This window comes from Chelonoidis abingdonii, chromosome 25 (assembly GCF_003597395.2).
Source record: "Chelonoidis abingdonii isolate Lonesome George chromosome 25, CheloAbing_2.0, whole genome shotgun sequence".
Taxonomy (NCBI): Eukaryota; Metazoa; Chordata; order Testudines; family Testudinidae; genus Chelonoidis; species Chelonoidis abingdonii.
Window position 1 is genome coordinate 12,477,949 of NC_133793.1, and position 19,164 is coordinate 12,497,112.

General features: G+C 53.8%; 1 protein-coding gene across 1 annotated transcript; it reads right to left on the bottom strand.

Moving 5' to 3' along the window:
• Positions 1 to 732: 732 nt before the first annotated feature.
• Positions 733 to 18,290, bottom strand: TMEM200B (transmembrane protein 200B). Its single transcript, XM_032802975.2, has 2 exons — positions 17,927 to 18,290; positions 733 to 2,886 (listed from the first exon to the last, which is right to left on the bottom strand). The coding sequence occupies exon 2, from the start codon at positions 2,861 to 2,863 to the stop codon at positions 1,499 to 1,501; it is 1,365 nt and encodes a 454-aa protein (XP_032658866.1). The 5' UTR covers positions 2,864 to 2,886; positions 17,927 to 18,290; the 3' UTR covers positions 733 to 1,498.
• Between the last annotated feature and the right edge of the window lie 874 nt (positions 18,291 to 19,164).

Consider the following 19,164-nt stretch of genomic DNA (forward strand, 5'->3'; position numbering starts at 1 on the left):
TCTTGTAGGTTTCCACTACAAGGAGACAGGGGGTCAAGTTTGGGAAACGAAAGATTCCCACCTTCTGTAAATCTTATTGAAGGGTGAGGAGGAAGGCAAATAGAGAGAAAAGAAGAGGGACTGCGGAAAGCATCTGAAGGGACAAATGAACTAACCTGAAGGGAAAGGCAGGGCTGAGTCCAGACTGAGACAGGGGCCCAGTCTGTAAGAAGAAATAACTGGAACTCGGCGCTACAGAAACTCTGCATCCTGCCTAAATTCAAGATTTAGAGTGAGAAATTACTATTTATAACCAATTTTTTAGTGAAACAAGCTTAGCGTGTGTGTTTTGTTTTATTTGCTTTGTTCTGTTTACTAACCCTGATAAGCACTTAAAATCTACTACCTCTTATAGTTAATAAATATATTTTGTTTATTATTAAACCCAGTTTGTGCAATTTCTAACTGGGGGGGCACAAGGGGGTATATATTTCTCTTCATGTTGAGGAAGAGGGTGAATTTTGATGAGCTTGCACTGCGCAGATTCTTCTATACAGCGCAAGACAATAAACCTTTGGGTCTGCACTCCATGGGAGGTGGGCACCTGAGTGCTGGGGCAAGTCCCATTAGCTGAGTCTTCCCAAGGCTGATCTCTGTGTCTGTGCTGTTCTGCAGCTGGGTGTGGGCCTGCCTGTGTCTGTGCTGGAGGAGGCTTAAGAGCCTGACTCAACAAGACAGGTTAAAGGAGCCCAGGCTGGCAGAACAGGTGGGCTCAGTGGTATCATAGAATCTCAGAGTTGGAAGGGACCTAGTCCAACCCCTTGCTCAAAGCAGGACCAATCCCCAACTAAATCCCCAAATGACCCCTCAAGGATTGAGCTCACAACCCTGGGTTTAGCAGGCCAGTGCTCAAACCGCTGAGCTGTCCCTTCCTCCCCCATCAGTCTATCAAGTGGCATCCTGAAGGGGGGCAACCCGTGACAGCAAGCTTTGCAAAGACAGATGCCGAAATATCAGGCAAAATGACTGACTCAGCACCTCGGTGGTGGTGAGAGGACATTTAATAACCCTGGTAGCCTAAGTGAATTGCTTAGTGGAGTGGGGCGGCGGGGGGGCCCCTCATCCACCCGCTGCTGCGGCCCTTCCAGCTAACAATGATGAAACGGGCCCCTGCGGCTTAGTAGTAGGGATCCCCACCCTGCCTCCCCTTTCAGGGGTACTTGTCTAAGCCCAGATTCCACACATGGCTCGGGGAGAAGGGGTCGTAAGGCAAGGCTGAGGCCACCCACTGAGAAATTGAGCGACACCTCAGCACCAGGTGCCTCTGGGGAGGAGACGACTATCCCTTGAAGAGTCTCCCCTAAGGAGCAGCAGGCGTGTTCTGGGCTCAGTCAGCAGCACTGACCTCTCCCCAACACTGGAACATCTGCTTAAAAGAACAGCACACTCGGCAGCCCCCCAGGCAAGGCAATGAAAAGATGGGAGGGCGTCCTGGCCGCGTCACCCATCCCCTGCCAAGTCAGACCCTTGAACCCATCTCTGTTCCCACTGCCTGGGCTCTGGGGCTGGGCTCGTCCCTGCCCTGCTGATCTGTCTGCTCCAATAGCCTGTCGGAGGACTCGCCCGTGCTTTCCAGTTTGGCGTAGCCCACCAAGCTGATGTGGTCAAGTCTAGGCCAACTCCTGTTCTTCTGGTCTTTGATAGGCATCACCAGCCGCACGCCTGGCCTGCCCAGGTCCAGCGACTTGGAGTGACCCGGATTGTGGAGCTGCACATCTGAGCTGAACTCGTTCTCGGCGCCTTCTGGGTCCAGGTACGTCTCGCTCACCGCAGCAACGGACGGAGGCCCGTTGTCTATGCTAATAACGACATGGCCACCCTGGAGGTCATCTCCTCTGGGGAAGATGCTGCTGCCGCTGGGTGGGAGAGTCCATGAGAGCCGCGGTGCCTCATCCGGAGCCTCTGCCAGGCTGATCTCCCGGTCGTCACCCGCCCCTGGAGATGCAGATGGCTTCTCAATGAGGCAGTTGTTCACCTTGATGACGGGAAGTGACCGGGCAGTGGCAGCCAAGGAAATTACCGACTCTGCCCCGCGGGTGAAGGACAGATTGAGGTTCCCCTCCATGGAGTTGCCAGAGTCTGAGCGGACACTGAGAAGGGACAAGGAGGGGGAAACCCCCTTGTGATGGAGCAGCTGGGCCGTTGTCTGGAGCCTGTTGTGCCTGTAGCAGTCAGCCCATTTGTTCCTGGGACTGGAACAGGATTGGAAGCCGCTGGAGGAGAGATCCACCTCGTAACAGCCCTCGACACAGTCAGCATTGGCCTTGAGGAGGGACAAGCTAGTCCTCCTCTGGCAGTACTTGTCCTCCTGGCTGCAGTCCTGGGGGAGGCCCAGGGTCATGGAGTAGAGGCCTTTCTGCATCAACAGGCGGGTCTCCATGTCCCTGTTCTCGTACAGCATGGTGTTGGCGCAGATGACAATGAAGAGGCCGAAGCCCATGATGACGGGGCCAATCAGCTTCAGCTTCTCACTGTGAGGGAAGTAGCGGCCCTGGGCTGAGCCCTTCACTTCCTTCTTCATGTCCCCCATGCCGCTGGAGTTACCTGGCCTGGCCCCAGGCCCGGCTGCATGTGGGCCCCGGTGAGGCCAGTAGCCCACCACGGCAATTGTCATGCCGACCAAGACGACAAAGACACCCACCATCACAAAGGCCCCGGAAGGTGAGCGCATCCGGAGCTGTCCCTTCACGGCCCCCTCGGTCGGCAGCTTGCGCCTCAACCTACGTCTGTGCCTCTGTGGAGGAGGGGCAGGTCCCAGGGGCTTCTTCTCCAGAGGATCCTGATTTCTCATGGCTCTGCTGGCTTCGGCACTGCCGGCTGTCATGGCATCCTCCTTGTCGGGTTTCTCTAGAGAGTGGGGGAGAAAAGAGATGAACAGAAGGCATCACTAGCAGACAGCGGAGACGAAGGGCTCACAACCGAGGAGCTGGGACATGGTGGCTCATGCAACAGGCCTTCCCCTTCCTTTCTCTGCCTCCTGCCTACATCCTCCTACAGGCATTTCTCTCCTTCCCACTCAGAAGCTAGACTGGGTGGTGTCTTTCAAACACACGCGCTTAGCCCATGCCCACACAAAGCAATGCACAGCTGCCTGATGAATTAGTAAGGTCAATTGCATGTATAGCGGAAGAAAACAATGGTCCCTGCCCCGAACAACCCTGCAAATGAAAGGGAGACTGCAAGCATGAATGCCTGTCTGTGCAGGTAGAAATAGCTCCCTAGGCACGTCAAAGCAGCGCAGGCATGTGCAAGATTTGTTGGGCCAATTACTGACAGGACAAATAAACAGCCCTTGCTCCGACAACGTTCACACTGAAATCGTGGTGAGTAAGGACTCAGGTTTTCACCCTGTGCTTTCCATTTCTCTGGCACCTTCTAGGCAGGGATGTCGAAGGATCTTACACGTATTAGCTTAGCCTCATAAGATCTCTAGGTGGTTGGTCTCGTTATCCCACCCCATTTTACAGCTGGGGAAACTGAGGCACAGAGCAGGGATGGCAAGTCTGTGTGCAACAAAACCCAGGTCTCCCAACTCCCAGCCCAGGGCCTTAGCAACAGAGCCAGTCTTCAGGCCACAAGAAAAATATCTCCATTAAAACAAAACAAAGCAGCAGAGGATCTTGGGAGCATCACATTTATTCTCCAATCTGCTCAGTTTCCTACTCAAAACAAATTGTTTTTTTAAACCATCAGCATTAACATTATTCTTATGGACTGCCGAAGAGCCAGGGGGTCTGTTCACCAAGCTGTAAATGTCCATAACTCACGAGTGGCCATTGTTAACGGGAATGACCTTCCCATTACAGACTCAGCCTGCAGCTCTAGTAAGGACGCGGGAAGCCGGGCAGAATCTGGGCTCATTTTTCCCCTGCAGCATCACAGGCAGGGCCGGCTCCAGCTTTTTTGCTGCCCCAAGCTGCGAAGTGGGAGTAAAAAAAAAAAAAAAAAGATAAAGCCAAGATCGGCGGTACTTCGGCGGCAGCTCTGCCGCGCTGCTTCATTCTTCAGCGGCAATTTGGTGCCGGGTCCTTTGCTCCCAGAGGCACTGAGGGACCCGCCGCCGAATTGCTGCCAAAGACCCGGACATGCTGTCCCTTTCCATGGGCCGCCCCAAGCACCTGCTTCCTTCGCTGCTGCCTGGAGCCGGTCCTGGTCACAAGACTGACAGCAAGAGCTTTGTCAAACTAAGCCGTGTCCCTTGAAAGAGGCACAGGTAGCAGATCAGCGCAAATCCGGGGGGTCTGGTTTGTGGCCACACTTAAAACAACTCTTGCCACTAACGCCACGAGAGAGCTTCACAGACCCCACCAGTGGGTGAGAGAAAAAGCCCTTTTCGTATTACAGGGTCAGTGGTAGGAGAACTGAAAGGACGGGAGAGTCAGTCTCACAGATCTTTCTGCCATTTACCTCTGGTTCTTTGCTCAGCTTGGGAAGTGGAGCTCAACTAGCCGGTTCGCTTTTCGCTCGTAGTCAAGTGCATTTCCTCAGGGGCCCTGCATTAGCTCCCGCTGTTGTGTTTGGGCTCCTAGAACTTCAGGGATTGCTTGTTACAAAACCCCTTGCATTCAATGAAACATAAGAGAGTCATAGAATGTCAGGCCAGGAGGGATTATTAGATCATCTAGTGCGGTGGTTCTCAACCTGGGGTGCACGCACCTCCTGGGGGTGTGAGATGCCCTCTCTGCCAGATGTTTTAGAACGTAAATCATCAAAAACACAAATGAAGCACAGGCATGTAAGTACAACCACTTTGTTTCTTCAAATCTGTGTGTTTATTAACATTATATATTTTTAACGATTACTGTAATATACAAACAAAAAAAATTAGCTAGTTTTAAAGAACTGACCGACTTCAAGGATTTTTGATAAGGGGTGCGAGAATATATCTTGAGAACCAAAGGGGTGCAGGCTGCAGTAAAGGTTAAGAACCACTGATCTCATGTGACCTAGGAGAGAATGGTTTCAGAGTGGTGGCCGTGTTAGTCTGTATCAGCAAAAAGAACGAGGAGTACTTGTGGCACCTTAGAGACTAACAAATTTATGCTCAAATAAATAAATTTGTTAGTCTCTAAGGTGCCACAAATACTCCTAGTTCATTTTTCTAGGGGAGAACATTCACCTCTTCTGAGGCAGGCAGGATTTGAACCTGGATCACTTGCATATGAAGCATAGCATTTGTCTGCTAAGCTACTGAGAAAGTAAGAAGATAAACAAACATATGGACAGTGTTAGTCTCTAAGGTGTGACAAGCACTCCTGTTCTTTTTGCGGATACAGACTAACACGGCTGTGACTCTGAAACCTGTCATACGGACAGTATATTTCTATTGATATGTGCAGTAGGGGCCAGAAGGGCAACTGCCAATATACTCCAAAGGTACCACATGTGCAAGAAAAACACCCTTCTACAGCAACACCGAGACATTCGCCTCAGCATAGAGCAGAGACATGGGCTGGCTGTACTTGGCACGCACAGAATGGTTAGCCATGTCTGAGTGGCTTTTCTCCCACAGAGGTACAGCATGCGCGTTACTCAGTAAGTCTTTGTTAAATACGCAGGAGCACAGCCTGTTTTCTAGGTCAGTTCTAGAGCTGACTGAACCAGCTGCTTACCCCCCAGGCAGATCCTTACCCCGGCTTGTCGGGACGTTAGGACAGTGGCTGGGAGCAGGCTGCTGGGTTAGCGAACAAACACTGACTGAGCCATGGATGACCAGATTTTGCAAAAACAAGGGGTTTCAGATCGAACATGCGGAGAATAATTTCTCCCCATGTTGTGGATTGAAGTCAGGTTTAAAAATAACCCTGCGGCCACATTCCAGCTTACCAGCTGCCAACATCGGTTGGCACTAAGGAAGTTTGTGTCCACACACCAACTTGGCAACTAACAGCATTTTGCTCCTGTCAGAGGACTAGGCTGGCACGCAACTCCTTTCCTGTAACTAGGCTGGAATGTATTTATGTGACACGGACAGGACCCCCCAACAGTGCCCGTATGACTGACTTGGCCAGCTCTCCTTTCTCCCTCTGTTTGCATGACTTCCGGGCACTCTATCCCCTGCCGAAAGCCCAGCTTCTCCCACAATGAACCGAAACAAGCACGCAGTGCGTAGATGTGGACGCGCTGTGCTGAGACAGCAAAATTACTGCAGTCTGAATTGTGTTCCTCAAAACCCGTTGAAGTAACCATGCCTCTAAATCCCAACTGTTGACAGAGCGCAGACCAGCTCGCAGCCTTCCCCTGTGGAACTGGGAACCCAGTCACAACAGGATGGAGATTCGCGCACCACAGCCAGAAAGTAAAATTGATTAGAAACTAAAAACACACACAAGAAAAGAAGGAAGGAAAACAACCTGCCTAATTTCACTGCCTAATTTGAGCAAAGTGCAAAAAGCCAGCAAACAGCATAACCAATGGAAAGCAAATGAGATGCTAAAGTTCTTCCAATTTTAATCATCTTAAGGCATTATTAGTATCAGAGAGAAGAAATTAAATATACAAGCTTCATGATGACGGTGTGTTCCTGGCACAGGGCTGTCAAGCTGTGACAATTTGAATGAGGGAGATTTAAAGGGAAAAAACTCGACAAAACCCACAGCCTACTGATGAGTGAGATTTTAAATCTGAAACATACTGCTAAAGCCTTCATCTCATGGGGAAAGGCATTATAAAGGTTGCCTTAACAGTCACCTAAAGTGATGGAGTCAGCCCCAAACTGAGCGAGATTTTCTCCCTTAAAACCATCTGCTACCAAATGAAGTTACCCGGCATTTTAAATCTTCCCTAATATCCTAGGATTACGTTTGCTTCTCCTCAGTGTGCTGTTGTTTATATTGCGTTGTCTCCAGCCCTCTGTGGAGAGCAACTAACCTCAATTACAATCTTAGATTTGACCTACCTTTAAAAAGCTACATTAAAACTTGGAAACGTCCTGCTGACAACTCCAAACTCCGTGCATTTTGCAAAGCCTCTTTGATGCTGCTGCAGACTTTGGCTGTTGTAGGGTTGAGTGAAATCCACTCCCCAGAGCGCAATCCATTGCTGGCAGTTGCAGGGAAGAGGATTCTTGTAAATTTCACACACAGTCTTACCATTAAAACACACAATGGGCTGGTTCTATTTTTGGCTGTGTCTCTTTAAACCTGATTCCCTTCCTATCTCATTTTGCTTCCCCTAAGCCCTGGCGAAGCAGAGACCCAGCTGCTTTTCAAGGCAACTGCCTATAATTGCTTGGGGACTAACAAGCATCTCACCCAATTGCCCCTCATTCCAAGGGTCATCCGTCAGTCGGACTTAAGTTTACCTGTGTCCCACACAGATCGGCTGTTATTCCCACCCTTCATTACTGGCAATGACCTGCGTCAAAAGTGCCCACTCGCAAAGCCGAAGCTGTTAAAAATAAAGATGACAATTGTGGTTTGATGTGTCCGGCTCTGCTGCTATGCCCTCTGCTCCTCTGACCCACGATCTGCTACTTACCTTTTGGTTTCCTCACGCAAGACCTGATTCGAAGCCTGCTGAATTCATGGGCGTTGGATCAGGCCTGCGGCGTCTGTCATGCTGCGCACACTGAATGGATGGTGCTAGCAGCTAGGGTAAGTAAAGGGTTAGTAAGCTAGTGGCCTTCCAGGGTGCATCTAGTGCTGGCAAGAGAAGCCAGCTGGCCTCTGGTCATCTCCAGCCTAGGACCACACAGACCCTGTGAGCTTTTGTCCCAGCAACACGACTGTGCCTCCACTCTGAGCAGGAGGTGCTGGTTGTCCAGGCGGCCGGGGAGTTGATTCTCCATGATCCGCTCGGTCTTTGGCTTTTCCGCACAGCCCTCCAACCAGGCGGCCAAGCAGGGAGGCGAGTTCTGCAATGCAGTGCTCCAAAGCTCTCCGTGATGGGGTGGGTGAGTGCTGATCAGAAGAGGGTGTGTTGCGTTTAAAGGGGTGCTCCGGTTTGGTTGGCCTCCCAGAACAGTCTCCATCATTTTATCCTCTGATCCCCAAAAGGCTGTTTGTCCTGCAAATGATCACTGCATGTGGCATTTCAACAGACCAGCAAGAAACAACCCACCCTGCCCCCAAATTTCTTCACGTGACATTCTCCCCCGCCCACAATGCCCTCCCTGAATGCCCTCTCCTGCGCATAGATGGTATCAGCACAAAGCGGCATGATTTTTAAAAGTTGGAGCATTTAATATTCCTCGCTAGAGAGGCTGTTCCCAGAGTTCAGCAACATTATTTTTATTGATAGAATCCCCAAGGGTTACATAATCTTCTTTTTTAAAAAATCCAGCGTTACCATCAGATTCTAAAACTCCCAGATACTGCCACGCGAGTTACTTGATTAATTTGATATTTTAGCAGGAGCACAAAACCTCACTACATGGATAGAGAGACTGAAGCCCTCTCTGTTCTGTGTGGGCATTTGAGACCCTACTGCACTCCCTGTAAAAGAGGGGAGTTTGCCCCCGTGTCACTGATGAAAGATGCCCCATCTCTCCTGAAGTGCAGTTTGCTGTGCAGCTTATTGGATGCCGCCTGCCAACCCCAGAGGTGGCTGCATTTCAGCAGATCTGAATGTCTGCAGTTTGGGAAGGATTTGGGGGTCCCATGGGAAGAAAGATGCTACAGAAATGGAATTAGCGCTATAGAGCAAGGCAACAGCTCAGCTCGTTGACCAGCAGTTTGGAAGTTAAGCTTCCAATCCCTGCAATGAGCCTTTCATTAAAAATCAGAACTATTTCTCTAATCCCCCATCACATAGCCAGGTTGATGGCTCCCCACCCCCAATCCCACTAGCCCCCCCACCCCAAGCTTGCCTAAAATTTTAAGATAAACCTTGGAGGACTTGTCAAAAGCAAACTTGGCATGAAGCATGTGACTGTTGGGAAAAGCCTCTCTGCAGATCCGCTGCACTATTCTCTTCCCAGCACCCCTGGCTGTGGCTAGGAGTATTCCTCGTGGCAGGCCCAGCACCACAGGCCTGGGTTTACAAAGCTTTACACAAAGGCATGTTAGCTTTGGCAGCAGCCCCCTGGCCTGCTCGGCGGTATAGAACGAGCCCAACATGCTGGAAGGAGATGCTACTCTTCCACAGCACCGTCCATCCTGTGAGCCCGAAGCGTCCCACAAGCTCACCTCATGAGCCAGGACAGTATCCTGAGCCATGTTTTACAGATGGGGAAACAGACTCAACCGAGGCCCCCAGTAAGTCAGCAGTAGTGCTGGGAAAGGAGCCCAGATCCCCGTACCTCTCTCCTATGCGTTACCCACAAGTAGGAGAGACACAAAGAAGGAGACAGTGTTGCCTAGTGGCTAGTGCACTGGACCAGGAGTTAGGAAATGTGGCTTCTATTCCTGGCTTTACCTGTGGCCTACAGGTGACCTGGGGCAAGTCACTGTCCCTTTCTGTACCTCAGTTTCCCCATCTATAAAATGGGGATAACAATACTGATGACCTTTGTAAAGGGCTTTGAAATCTACTGATGACAAGAGTTGGGTATTATCATAAGACTTCCCCCCCCCCACCACCCAGAAAGAGCCTCAGTCCTGCTGGCAGCATTTAAGACAACCTTCCGCTCCAAACACGACACCTTTCGGTGAGTGACCTGGCCGAGGACCTGGGGAATCCAATCCCCACTTGCTGGGGAAGGGCAGTTCCAGTTTTCCTCGGCACTTCTGAAGGCGCAGTCAGGCGAGTGGCTGTGCCAGCTCCTGGATCCAGGCTTGCTGCTGGGTGAAAGGAGGCTCTGGGGAACCCCTGGTTAAAGTTCCAAACAGAAGCAAGGGCAGGGGTGAGTCCCTTCCTTTCACTGCAGTTCACCCCTGGGGCTCGTAACACTGCTTCGCAAAAGAGAGGGGTTTTCCTTTGGAATGGATGAGATTGCACCGAACAGGCAGATATGAAGCAAAACTTTCCTTGAGCAAGATATAGTCTCCTGGCCCCCTTCCAAAACCATCCAGACTACACGGGCCAAGCGCTGGGCCGTGCCACTCCCACACTCAGCTGGTTCTTCAAGAACAGGGTCTGTTACATTTCCAGCGAAGTGCCGCTCATGTGCAAGCTTGTTTGCTCTGTGCAGCTGTCTCCCTCCTTGGCTGCAGCACCATAAGAAGCCATTGAAGCAGATTCCGCAGTTTCTCTACTTTGCAGCTCCTGCATCCCCGAAACATCGGAACTGTCACAGGCTCCAGAAGGGAGTTTTCAGAGGAACCCCGTTAGAACAGCCTTGGCTAATCTGCCATACTCCGGCATGCTGGCAGCTTTCTCCCGTGCCCACGCCCTGAAGCCCAGATGGGATACTCTGTTACTGTACCAGAGTATCTCTAGTCCTCGATCTATGCACTCCCCCAGCAAGCCTCTTGACTGTCCGCACAGCAAATCCCCTCAGTGTCCCTGTGAGACGTGCTTTCCAAAGTAGCCTGCTTGAGCCGCTCTTTAACGTACTGCAGGAAAAACAGTTGCTCGCTCCTGGACAGCGAGAGATGCCCAAGGAACGTCGGTATCTCCAGAGAATGCTACAGGACAGGAAGCCTGAACCTCTGCCTTCCTTGCGAAGGGGAGAAAGATATTCCTGGTTCTGATGCTCTACGTGGAACGGACCCGATCTAGGGGCCCTCTGGCAACCAGATGCTCACACTCTTTCTGGGGACAAAGCCCAATACCACTGTGGGGACCCCTTCCTTGCAAGCCAATTGCCACATCCTCCCATATGCCCAGCGTGGCAGTCTCAGGCCCACTTGCAACTTGGGTTCTCAGCATTGCCAGCTCTCACCATATCTGATGTTTTGCTTAAAGCCGCAGGCAGCTCCTGGAGAGGACTGATTGCATGAGCAATTGTGATAGTGGAAGAAGTGACCTGAGTGCATTTTAAAGGCTCAAAAACACACATGGCAAATAAAAAGCCACCCCACATTCATTATTAGTTTTGAAAATAGTGTGGTTTTTTTGGGGGGGACTCTTGCTTTGTGAACTTTGGGGGGTTACAGTACTGAGGGCACAAACTTGTATGAGCTAAAATTGCTGTGTCAGGCTGGGCAAGCAGGAGAACAAATGGCTAGAGGTTTGGAGGGGAGGGAGACGAGAAGAGGAGATGGGATCTGGAGGAGTGAGGTCTCAGAAGAAAGATAGCATGAGAGATTGAGAGGAGTGAGTTAGCTGCCCGGCCGTGCCCACGCACAGCTCAGAGCCTGATCTCTAGAAATGGGTGTCTAAATCTCCCTTTGCAACTCCGCTGTGCAACAGCCTGGCCCGGGCAAGGCAAGGAGACAGCGTTCAGCAAAGTGGTTTATCACTATTCTGGCTCCAGTTCCCGTTCAGGCCTCATTAGCACCGAGTGCCAGAGTTCAATTCCCGGCTCTGCCATTGTCCTTGTCTGTGGCTTTAGGCACGTCACCCACAATCTGCTTTGTGCTCTGGGCCAAGCAGGGTGAGGCTGTGCAGTGCGCGGCCGTTGCAGCGTGTGGTGGGAGTGCCGAGCCCTGAGTTAACAAATGCTACAATGATCATCCCCTTTGACTGGAACGAATGCATGTGACTCAAGAGAACTGGTCTGTTGTGGATGGCGCCCTTCCAGCCCCATTAGCTGGGCAGGCAGGACAGCTCCAGACTCCAGAGCACAAGTAAACCCTTGTCTTCCCAAGACAAGCAGAGGGAGAAGGTGCCACCACATTGGGTCTCACCTGGGGCCCGATCCGCGCCTCATCAGTGTCAATGGAGGTGATGGGATCCTTGCAGCTCAAGGCTGCATCATGGGAGCAAGAGCTGAGCTCCCCTCTGCCAACACCTCTGGGAGAGGAGCCGGTGACAGTCCCCACCAGCGACGCCAGGCAGCAAAAACTCCAGCACTCACCCCGCCCTGGAAGCCCCGCGTGCCCCAGCCCCCACGCAGCGGCAGAGATCCCTCCACCACTGTGCTGTCACCCACTCATCCCCGGGTGGGCAAAGCATCTAAGACACGACTGCCGGGAGGGGCCAGGCAGCGCTGCTCCTGCTGGAACAATCATCCCCAGAGTCACCTCCCACCACGCAAGGAGAAGGGGAATCATAATTACAGTCTGTGCCAAGACATGATGGTTAAAAATAACTCTCTTTCAGTGTAACCTTCCAGCGCCACCCACGCCCAGGGGGCAAGAGGAGACGCACCCAGAGCCCTCTGCCAGGTGCAAGAGCCACGCTGCCCCCTTCCTCCATCCTTAGCTTTGCTTTGATCCCCTGGTCAGTCTCCCCTTTAATATCGGAATTGTTGGACTCGGAGCCCTGGGAGGTTGGAGGCTGCTCGCTCCTCCCGGGAAGAAGAGCAGGGGCAGTGGCAGAGTTCAGCCAGGATGCCCAACGTCAAGGGGACCACGTCTGGGAGCTGAGTTCCCCCTCCATGGCCCAGTCAGGCCGTGGCTGCACCAAGGAGTTGGCCAACAGGGGTCGCTTAGCGCTAACTGCGATGGTGGGTTCTGTGATGGGCGTGGGTCCGGACTGGGCCCATAATGACCAAGAACACTTAGCTCCCCCCGGAGGGGTGGCCGCTGGTGTGAAATGAATCAGAGGGCTCAGGTCAGCGCCCAGTGCACCGGCGTTCACATCACAAGAACCTCAGCAGAGTTGGCAGGAATTAGGCATCTCCACAGAGAAGCCAAGGGCCCCCCGCTCCCCGTGCCGGGTGATCACTTCAAATGGGAACTGAGTACACAGTGCGTGAGGAAACCTCCCCTGGTCTGGGGCTCACGGGAGCATTTCAGCCCCAGGGCTGCCAGCCCTTCAACCATAAAGTCATCAAGAATAAGGTGACGCACGAAAAGGCTGTCCCGGGAGGGCGTGACCGCTGTTCTGCCATGCACCAGGGTGGGGTGGGAGGGATGGGCTGCCTCTTTCTGCTTCTGAGGGACCAGTGCCCAGCAAGAAATGCCAGTAGCTCTGCCAGAACATAGAAGCAGCCCCGGTGCTGCCACCACGCCCTCTGGGCAGATACAGTCTTGAGGCAGCTGCCAGGCTTCCCCATTGAAAGGCCTTTGAGAACGGGCCAGCACCAGGCTAGCACCCAGAGCCTGCTGCCGGGGCAAGGGGCGGAACGGGCAAGGCTGCTTGGGAAGAGGGCGAAGGGACCCCCCACTGGACTGCAAATGGACAATCCCTGGCAGCATTTAGGGACTCTGGGCACGTCCTGGCAGCAGGGAGTATAGAGATGGCACCCGAGCTGGAGGAAGGAATCAGCAGGAAGGGCAGGGGGAGCTGGCAGGGAAGTGGGGTCACGCCATCCCCCATCTCAGAGCCATGTTCGAGTCCCCCAGGAACACCCCTGGTGTGAGACTCAAAGTCAACGGTGAGCAGCAGAGGCCTCCATTACACTGCAACGCCCAGGCAGGGAGCAGAGCTGGAAGGCTCAGAGCAACCTCTCTGCTCGGAGGAAGCGCCCACGGGCCTGGAGAGGATAGGTGAGCAGGGGTGAAGGCCGGGCATGAGAGGGGCCGGGAGAGCGGGCAGGTAGCGTGGTGAGCCGCTGAGAGCGCGTGAGGGGATCAAGGCCGTCCTGGAAGCCGGGCGAGCAGGGGCGAAGGCTGGGCATGAGAGGGGCCGGGAGAGCTGGCAGGTAGCTTGGTGAGCCGCTGAGAGCGTGTAAGGGGATCAAGGCTGCAGTGGAAGCTGCAGGAGAAAGTGAAGAAAATAGAAACTGGTGAAATCGGACGTGGGCTTCTATTTCTGGGCCCCTAGAGCTAGGGAGAAGGAACGTGACAAGAACGCCGGGCTGCTGGGAGACTCGGGAATCAGCCGAGATGTGATCTCACGCTTGTTCTTTGCTCCGCTGAGTAGCCCCACTCACTGGCTTCAGCAGCGCTGCTCCCGTGAGTAAGGGTTACTAGCCACAGAAGCTTGTGTGGATCTTTCCACTCATCTCTAGCGAGTCTTTTAGCTGAGAAGTTAGGAAGAGAAGAGACCCCCCAGAACTCCTGCTGGCTTTCTCCCTGCGCTCTGTACTTCCCAGAGCTTCGTCTAGTCCAGCTCCGGCAACGGGTTAGAGTCTTCTGCAGCACTGAGCAGGTGTTTTGGCTGGTATCCAACCTAGATTTTCCTTTGCTCAATTTCCCCTGCTAATCTCAGCGAGGCCTCCTTGCCCTAAATAATGCCTCTGCCCCCTTGGCTTTTGCCCCCGTCACAGCTACTGCCCTCGCCCCTTTTCCATCAGCTTTAGCCCACTTCCATTTCTTCCTGGGGATAAAGAGTTCAGCTGCCAAGCCCAGAGGGAAATAAAATGGACAAAGCGGGGAATAAGGAGGGGGGTCTTTATGGCTTTTTCTCCGCAGAAACAAAGCCTGTTTAATTGCTCACTGCCCATTATCATCCCTAGGGCTGCCACTTTCTTGGCTTCCTCCCTCAGGATAAAGTCTGTGTGTCATGACAATCGCGATATTTGCAGCTCATGTGCCATCAGCATACCCCAATGCAGTGTCACCTTGTGATGACACTCCCATTAGCCTCCAAACGAACTGGGGACTATTAATTAATCACAGTTAAGTAGATTTCCTCCAGCGCCTTTCACACAAGGATCTAATGGGCTTTACAAGCGCAAACATGAACTCATTAACTGCCAGAGTCTAGGACACAGAAAAGCATTATCCCCATTTCACAGACAGGTAAGCTGAGCCACAGAGAGTTGGGATTAGGACTCAGGCGTCCCAGTGGCCAGTCCATTGGCCTAATTCTGCTGCTGAGTCATTTCAGCGGTTGTGACCCCCGTCTGTCCCACTCAGGAGAGGCCCATGCGTTGGAAGTTTTTCACTTCATGCAGCTGATGAAGTGGGTTTTAGCCCTCGAAAGCTTATGCCCAAATAAATTTGTTAGTCTCTAAGGTGTCACAAGAACTCCTTGTTGTTTTTGCTAATCCCCCTTCAGGCGACAGGTTGGGAACAGGGCCTGCAGCTCTAAGAATCAGAGTTCGGCGTCTAAAATATCAGTGTTGTTCACAGGGCCGGCTCTTTCATTTAGGCGACTTAGGGAGTCGCCTAGGGTGCCAGCATTATGGGGGGGGGGCAGCATTTTGCCGGGGGGGCGGCAGGCAGCTCCGGTGGAGCTGCCACAGTCGTACCTGCGGAGGGTCTACTGGTCCCGTGGCTCCGGCGGACCGGCCGCGGGCTTTTCTGGGGACTGTTCGCTAGTCCCATGGGTTAGGTGGACCTGCCGCAGGCATTTCTGCAGACGGTCCGCTGGTCCCGCGGCTCCGGTGGATCTGCCGCAGGCATGCCTGCGGCAGCTCCACCAGAGCCGCAAGACCCGCACACGGGGCGGCGAAATGGCCCGGTGCCTAGGGCACCAGAAACCCTGGCGCCGGTCCTGGTTGTTCATGCAGCACAGTGCAGGGCTCGACACTGAAGCTGCCCTGGGCTCCCGCACACATCAGCTCCCTCCAACCCTGCAGCCGCTAACCAGTCCCTGAATATTTTGCTGACCCGAGCAGTCACCTGTTCTGTCCAGCTGGTGGGCTGGCAACCGAGTGGGCTATTTGGTTTCGATGCATTTTTAGGTTGCACGACCCAAACCAGAGCCAGCTGCAGGAGCTACCAGGCTCATCATCAGGGGCGGCTCCAGGCACCAGCACACCAAGTGCGTGCTGGGGGTGACAAGCTGCGGGGTGGGGGGAGCTGCCGGTCACCGTGAGGGTGGCAGTCAGGCAGCTTTTGGTGGCATGCCTGCAGGAGGTCTGCCGGTCCCACCCTTTCGGTGGCAATTCGGTGGTGGATACGCCAAAGCCGCAGGACCGGCGGACCTCCTGCAGGCAAGCCGCTGAATCCGCATTACCAGCAGACCTCCCGCAGGCGCTGCCGAATCTGCGTTACCAGCAGACCTCCTGCAAGCGCGCCGCCAAATCCGCATTACCAGCAGACCTCCCGCAGGCATGCCGCCGAATCCGCGTTACCAGCAGACCTCCCGCAGGCGCTGCCGAATCCGCGTTACCAGCAGACCTCCCGCAGGCGCGCCGCTGAAAGCCGCCTGACTGCCGTGCTTGGGGCAGCAAAATACATAGAGCTGCCCTTGCTCATCATTGCACTGTAAAAGTCAGGCAAGGGCCAGCAGCCTAAAGGAGTTTGCTTTGGGAAGGAGCATGGTGGTTAGAGCAGGGGACAGGGAAATCAGGACTCCTGGGTTCAGTCACCGATTCATTCTAGGATCATGCGCCAGTCACTCATGGCCTGATTTTCATGGGTTCTCATCCTCAGACTCTCAGCCCAGGATGAAGGGAACAGACAAACTGGAGCAGGCGGGGACTAGTGGGAAAGAACCAACCAGCAGAGTGACCCAGAAAGATCAGAGCTGTGGACAAGGCAGGCAGTGGAGAGGAGCCTGGGTTCTATATAGGGAAACTTCATACCCAGGGAGCAGTGACCTAGCCTTCCTGGACTGTTCCCAGCAGAAAATTCACCCGGGGTTTATGGGTCTCTTCCTTATTACCCCTAACACAGAGATGTCCACAAGTATCCAGCTGATTGCTAATTACAAAGCCTGCTTTAGGCAGATTTGTTCTGCTAATTACACGAATCACCATGGCTGGGAACTGAACTACAATCTGTCACAGGCAGGTCAAGCCAGTTAGATGGCCACATAACTCATTACAGGCTTCTTAGAAAGGGTTTTTCATCTAGTTGTCTCTACTCTGGCCCACTGCCCAACAAGGCAACATGGGCTGAGGTTGCACTTCTCGGGGCAGATTCTGAAAGGATACCTGCGTTGCTCATCTTTTTAACAAACACGATGCAAACAATACATCAATCCTAACTCAAGAGAACAGTATATTCACACGGAGTTTAGAACCGGATTTTTGTTTAGCTCCTTCACCTAACTGAAGTGGGCAAATAGCAGCATTTCCTCTAAAAATCCCTACACACTGGAAGCAGCACAGAGGTCTCAGAGTTGCAGAGAGAGGGAAATGTACGCACGAACATATTTAGCAAGCGATCCAGCAAAAAGAAGTCACAGAAAAAGAACACAGGGGTGCGATTTTCAAGGAGTTGGCTGGGTGCTCAGCTGCCATTGACTTTGGTCCCTTGGGTGCCTTTGAAAATTCCGGCAATAAGGGAGAGGAAGGTAAGAGCTCCTCTATGGGGCTCGTAAGTTATTGAATGTTCGGAGATGGGGAAGAGATACCAAAGAGGGTGGATTTCTTCCCTAGTGCAGCCAGGGCCACAGAAGAGGACTGAGGGTTGGAAGGGACCTCAGCAGGTCATCTAGCCCAGGGGTAGGCATGCTATGGCACGCGTGCCGAAGGCGACACACGAGCTGATTTTCAGTGGCACTCACACTGCCTGGGTCCTGACCACCGACCCGGGGGGCTTTGCATTTTAATTTAATTTTAAATGAAGCTTCTTAAACATTTCAAAAAACCTTATTTACTTTACATACAACAATAGTTTAGTTATATATTATAGACATAGAAAGAGACCTTCTAAAAGTGTTAAAATGTATGACTGGCACACAAAACCTTAAGTTAGAGTGAATAAATGAAGACTCGGCACAGCATTTCTGAAAGGTTGCCAACTCCTGCTCAAAGCAGGACCAATCCCCAACTAAATCCCCAAGTGGCTGAATTCACAACCCTGGGTTTAGCAGGCCAATGCCCAAACCACTGAGATATCCCTCTCCCCACCCCTTCGTTTTGAACACACACCTTTGTCCCCCCTCCACCTCTTACCCCAGCTCCCCTGTGACTGTCCATGCAAAGTCCCTACCATTGGCCGTTCCAGGATATTGTTCCTTGTGGAATATGGGGACAGGCCTTTGGCCCAGGGTGTCTCGCCCAGGCACATGGCCAAGCGGCAATGAAACGCTGCAGGCACTGTTGCATTTTCCCCAGCCCTGTCACACACCTCTTAGCTTCAGAGGATGCACATTTATGAACAGGAGCTTAACCCACCTTTAGGTCAATGCATGAGATTGGGATTTTCGCCTCAGCAGCCCGGTTCCCTCTGTCCCTTCCTGGACCCCTTAACACAGGGGGAAGTTGCATGAAGATTGATCCTGTGGTTTCTTCTGTGCAAAGGGCGGGAGGGAGTCAGAGTCTCTTTCTACTGCAGTTCTCGGATGCGAAATCTCCAACAGCCTCCGAGCCAGGCACTACATCAGCCTCCCTAGATCCTCGGTCTCTCTTCCAAGCCCAGTTCTGCCTCCGGGATCAATCTGCGGGTAAACACTCCGGGACTGGCCCTGGGGAGCCGAGAGAAGCAACTTGCCTTCCCGCTGCAGTTTGCACGTAGTCTGTGACAACAAGGCTGGGTGGGTGCGTGTTCCCGCCCCCCAACACAGTTCTAGGGGCTTCACTGCGGACCCAGCGGAGTTTGTCCAGGAAGTTTCTCCCCTGTGGGGAGAAGGAGGTTTGATTTGAACCAACCCCCCGCCCCAGCGTTGCCAAGAAGTGCTGGGTTTTTCAATCACCAGCTGAAGTCAGCCTCCGACCAGCTGCGGCGGAGCCACCCTCGGCGCGCTGGGGCCGCTGCTCTCCCCGTGCGAAGCGCTTCCAAAGCCGGGCGGCGAATCGCTGCTTCGGGGGCGGGCTGGGGGGAACCAGCAGGCGGTCACCGGGCGAGTTTCTGCCGTCTGCGGGAGGCCGGACCAAGGCGCAGGAACAGGAGGCAGAGGGGTCCCCCGCGGCCCAGGCGCTCCCACCCACACCCGCCTGGGCCAGCTCGGCCCCTTTCGGGGCGCCAGGCTGGGCCGAGTCCTGGCAGCGAAGTGCAGGGCCCCGCCCGGCCGGTGGCCCTGGGGATGCTCAGCCCACACGGGGGCGGGAGGGGAAGGGTCACTTCTCTCCACCCCGCCTTGCGCCCGGCACAGGAGGTGGCCCCGGGTCCCTCTCTCCACAGCCAGGTGCCCACGGGAGCCGGAGCGCCCGGCCCAGGGACTGACCGCTCCGCGCTGCCCCCCCCCGACTCCCGCCAGGCAGTTACTCGCCGCGGGGGGCGCCCGGGTCCCGCTGCTGCTCCAGCCCCCGGGGCCGAAGCTCCATGCTGAGCCTCCTAGAGGCGCCTCCGACTGCGAGGCGCAGCGCACGGGCAGCGGCTGCGGGGGGCACCAGCCCGGGCGCACGGTTCCAGCCTCTCCGCCTGCTGCGTTCGTGGGGCTGCGGCTCCCCAACTAGGGGCTTAGCGCCCCCCA

Coding starts and splice junctions, on each gene's coding strand:
- TMEM200B (XM_032802975.2), bottom strand. CDS start 2,863: ATGACAGCCGGCAGTGCCGAAGCCAGCAGAGCCATGAGAAATCAGGAT.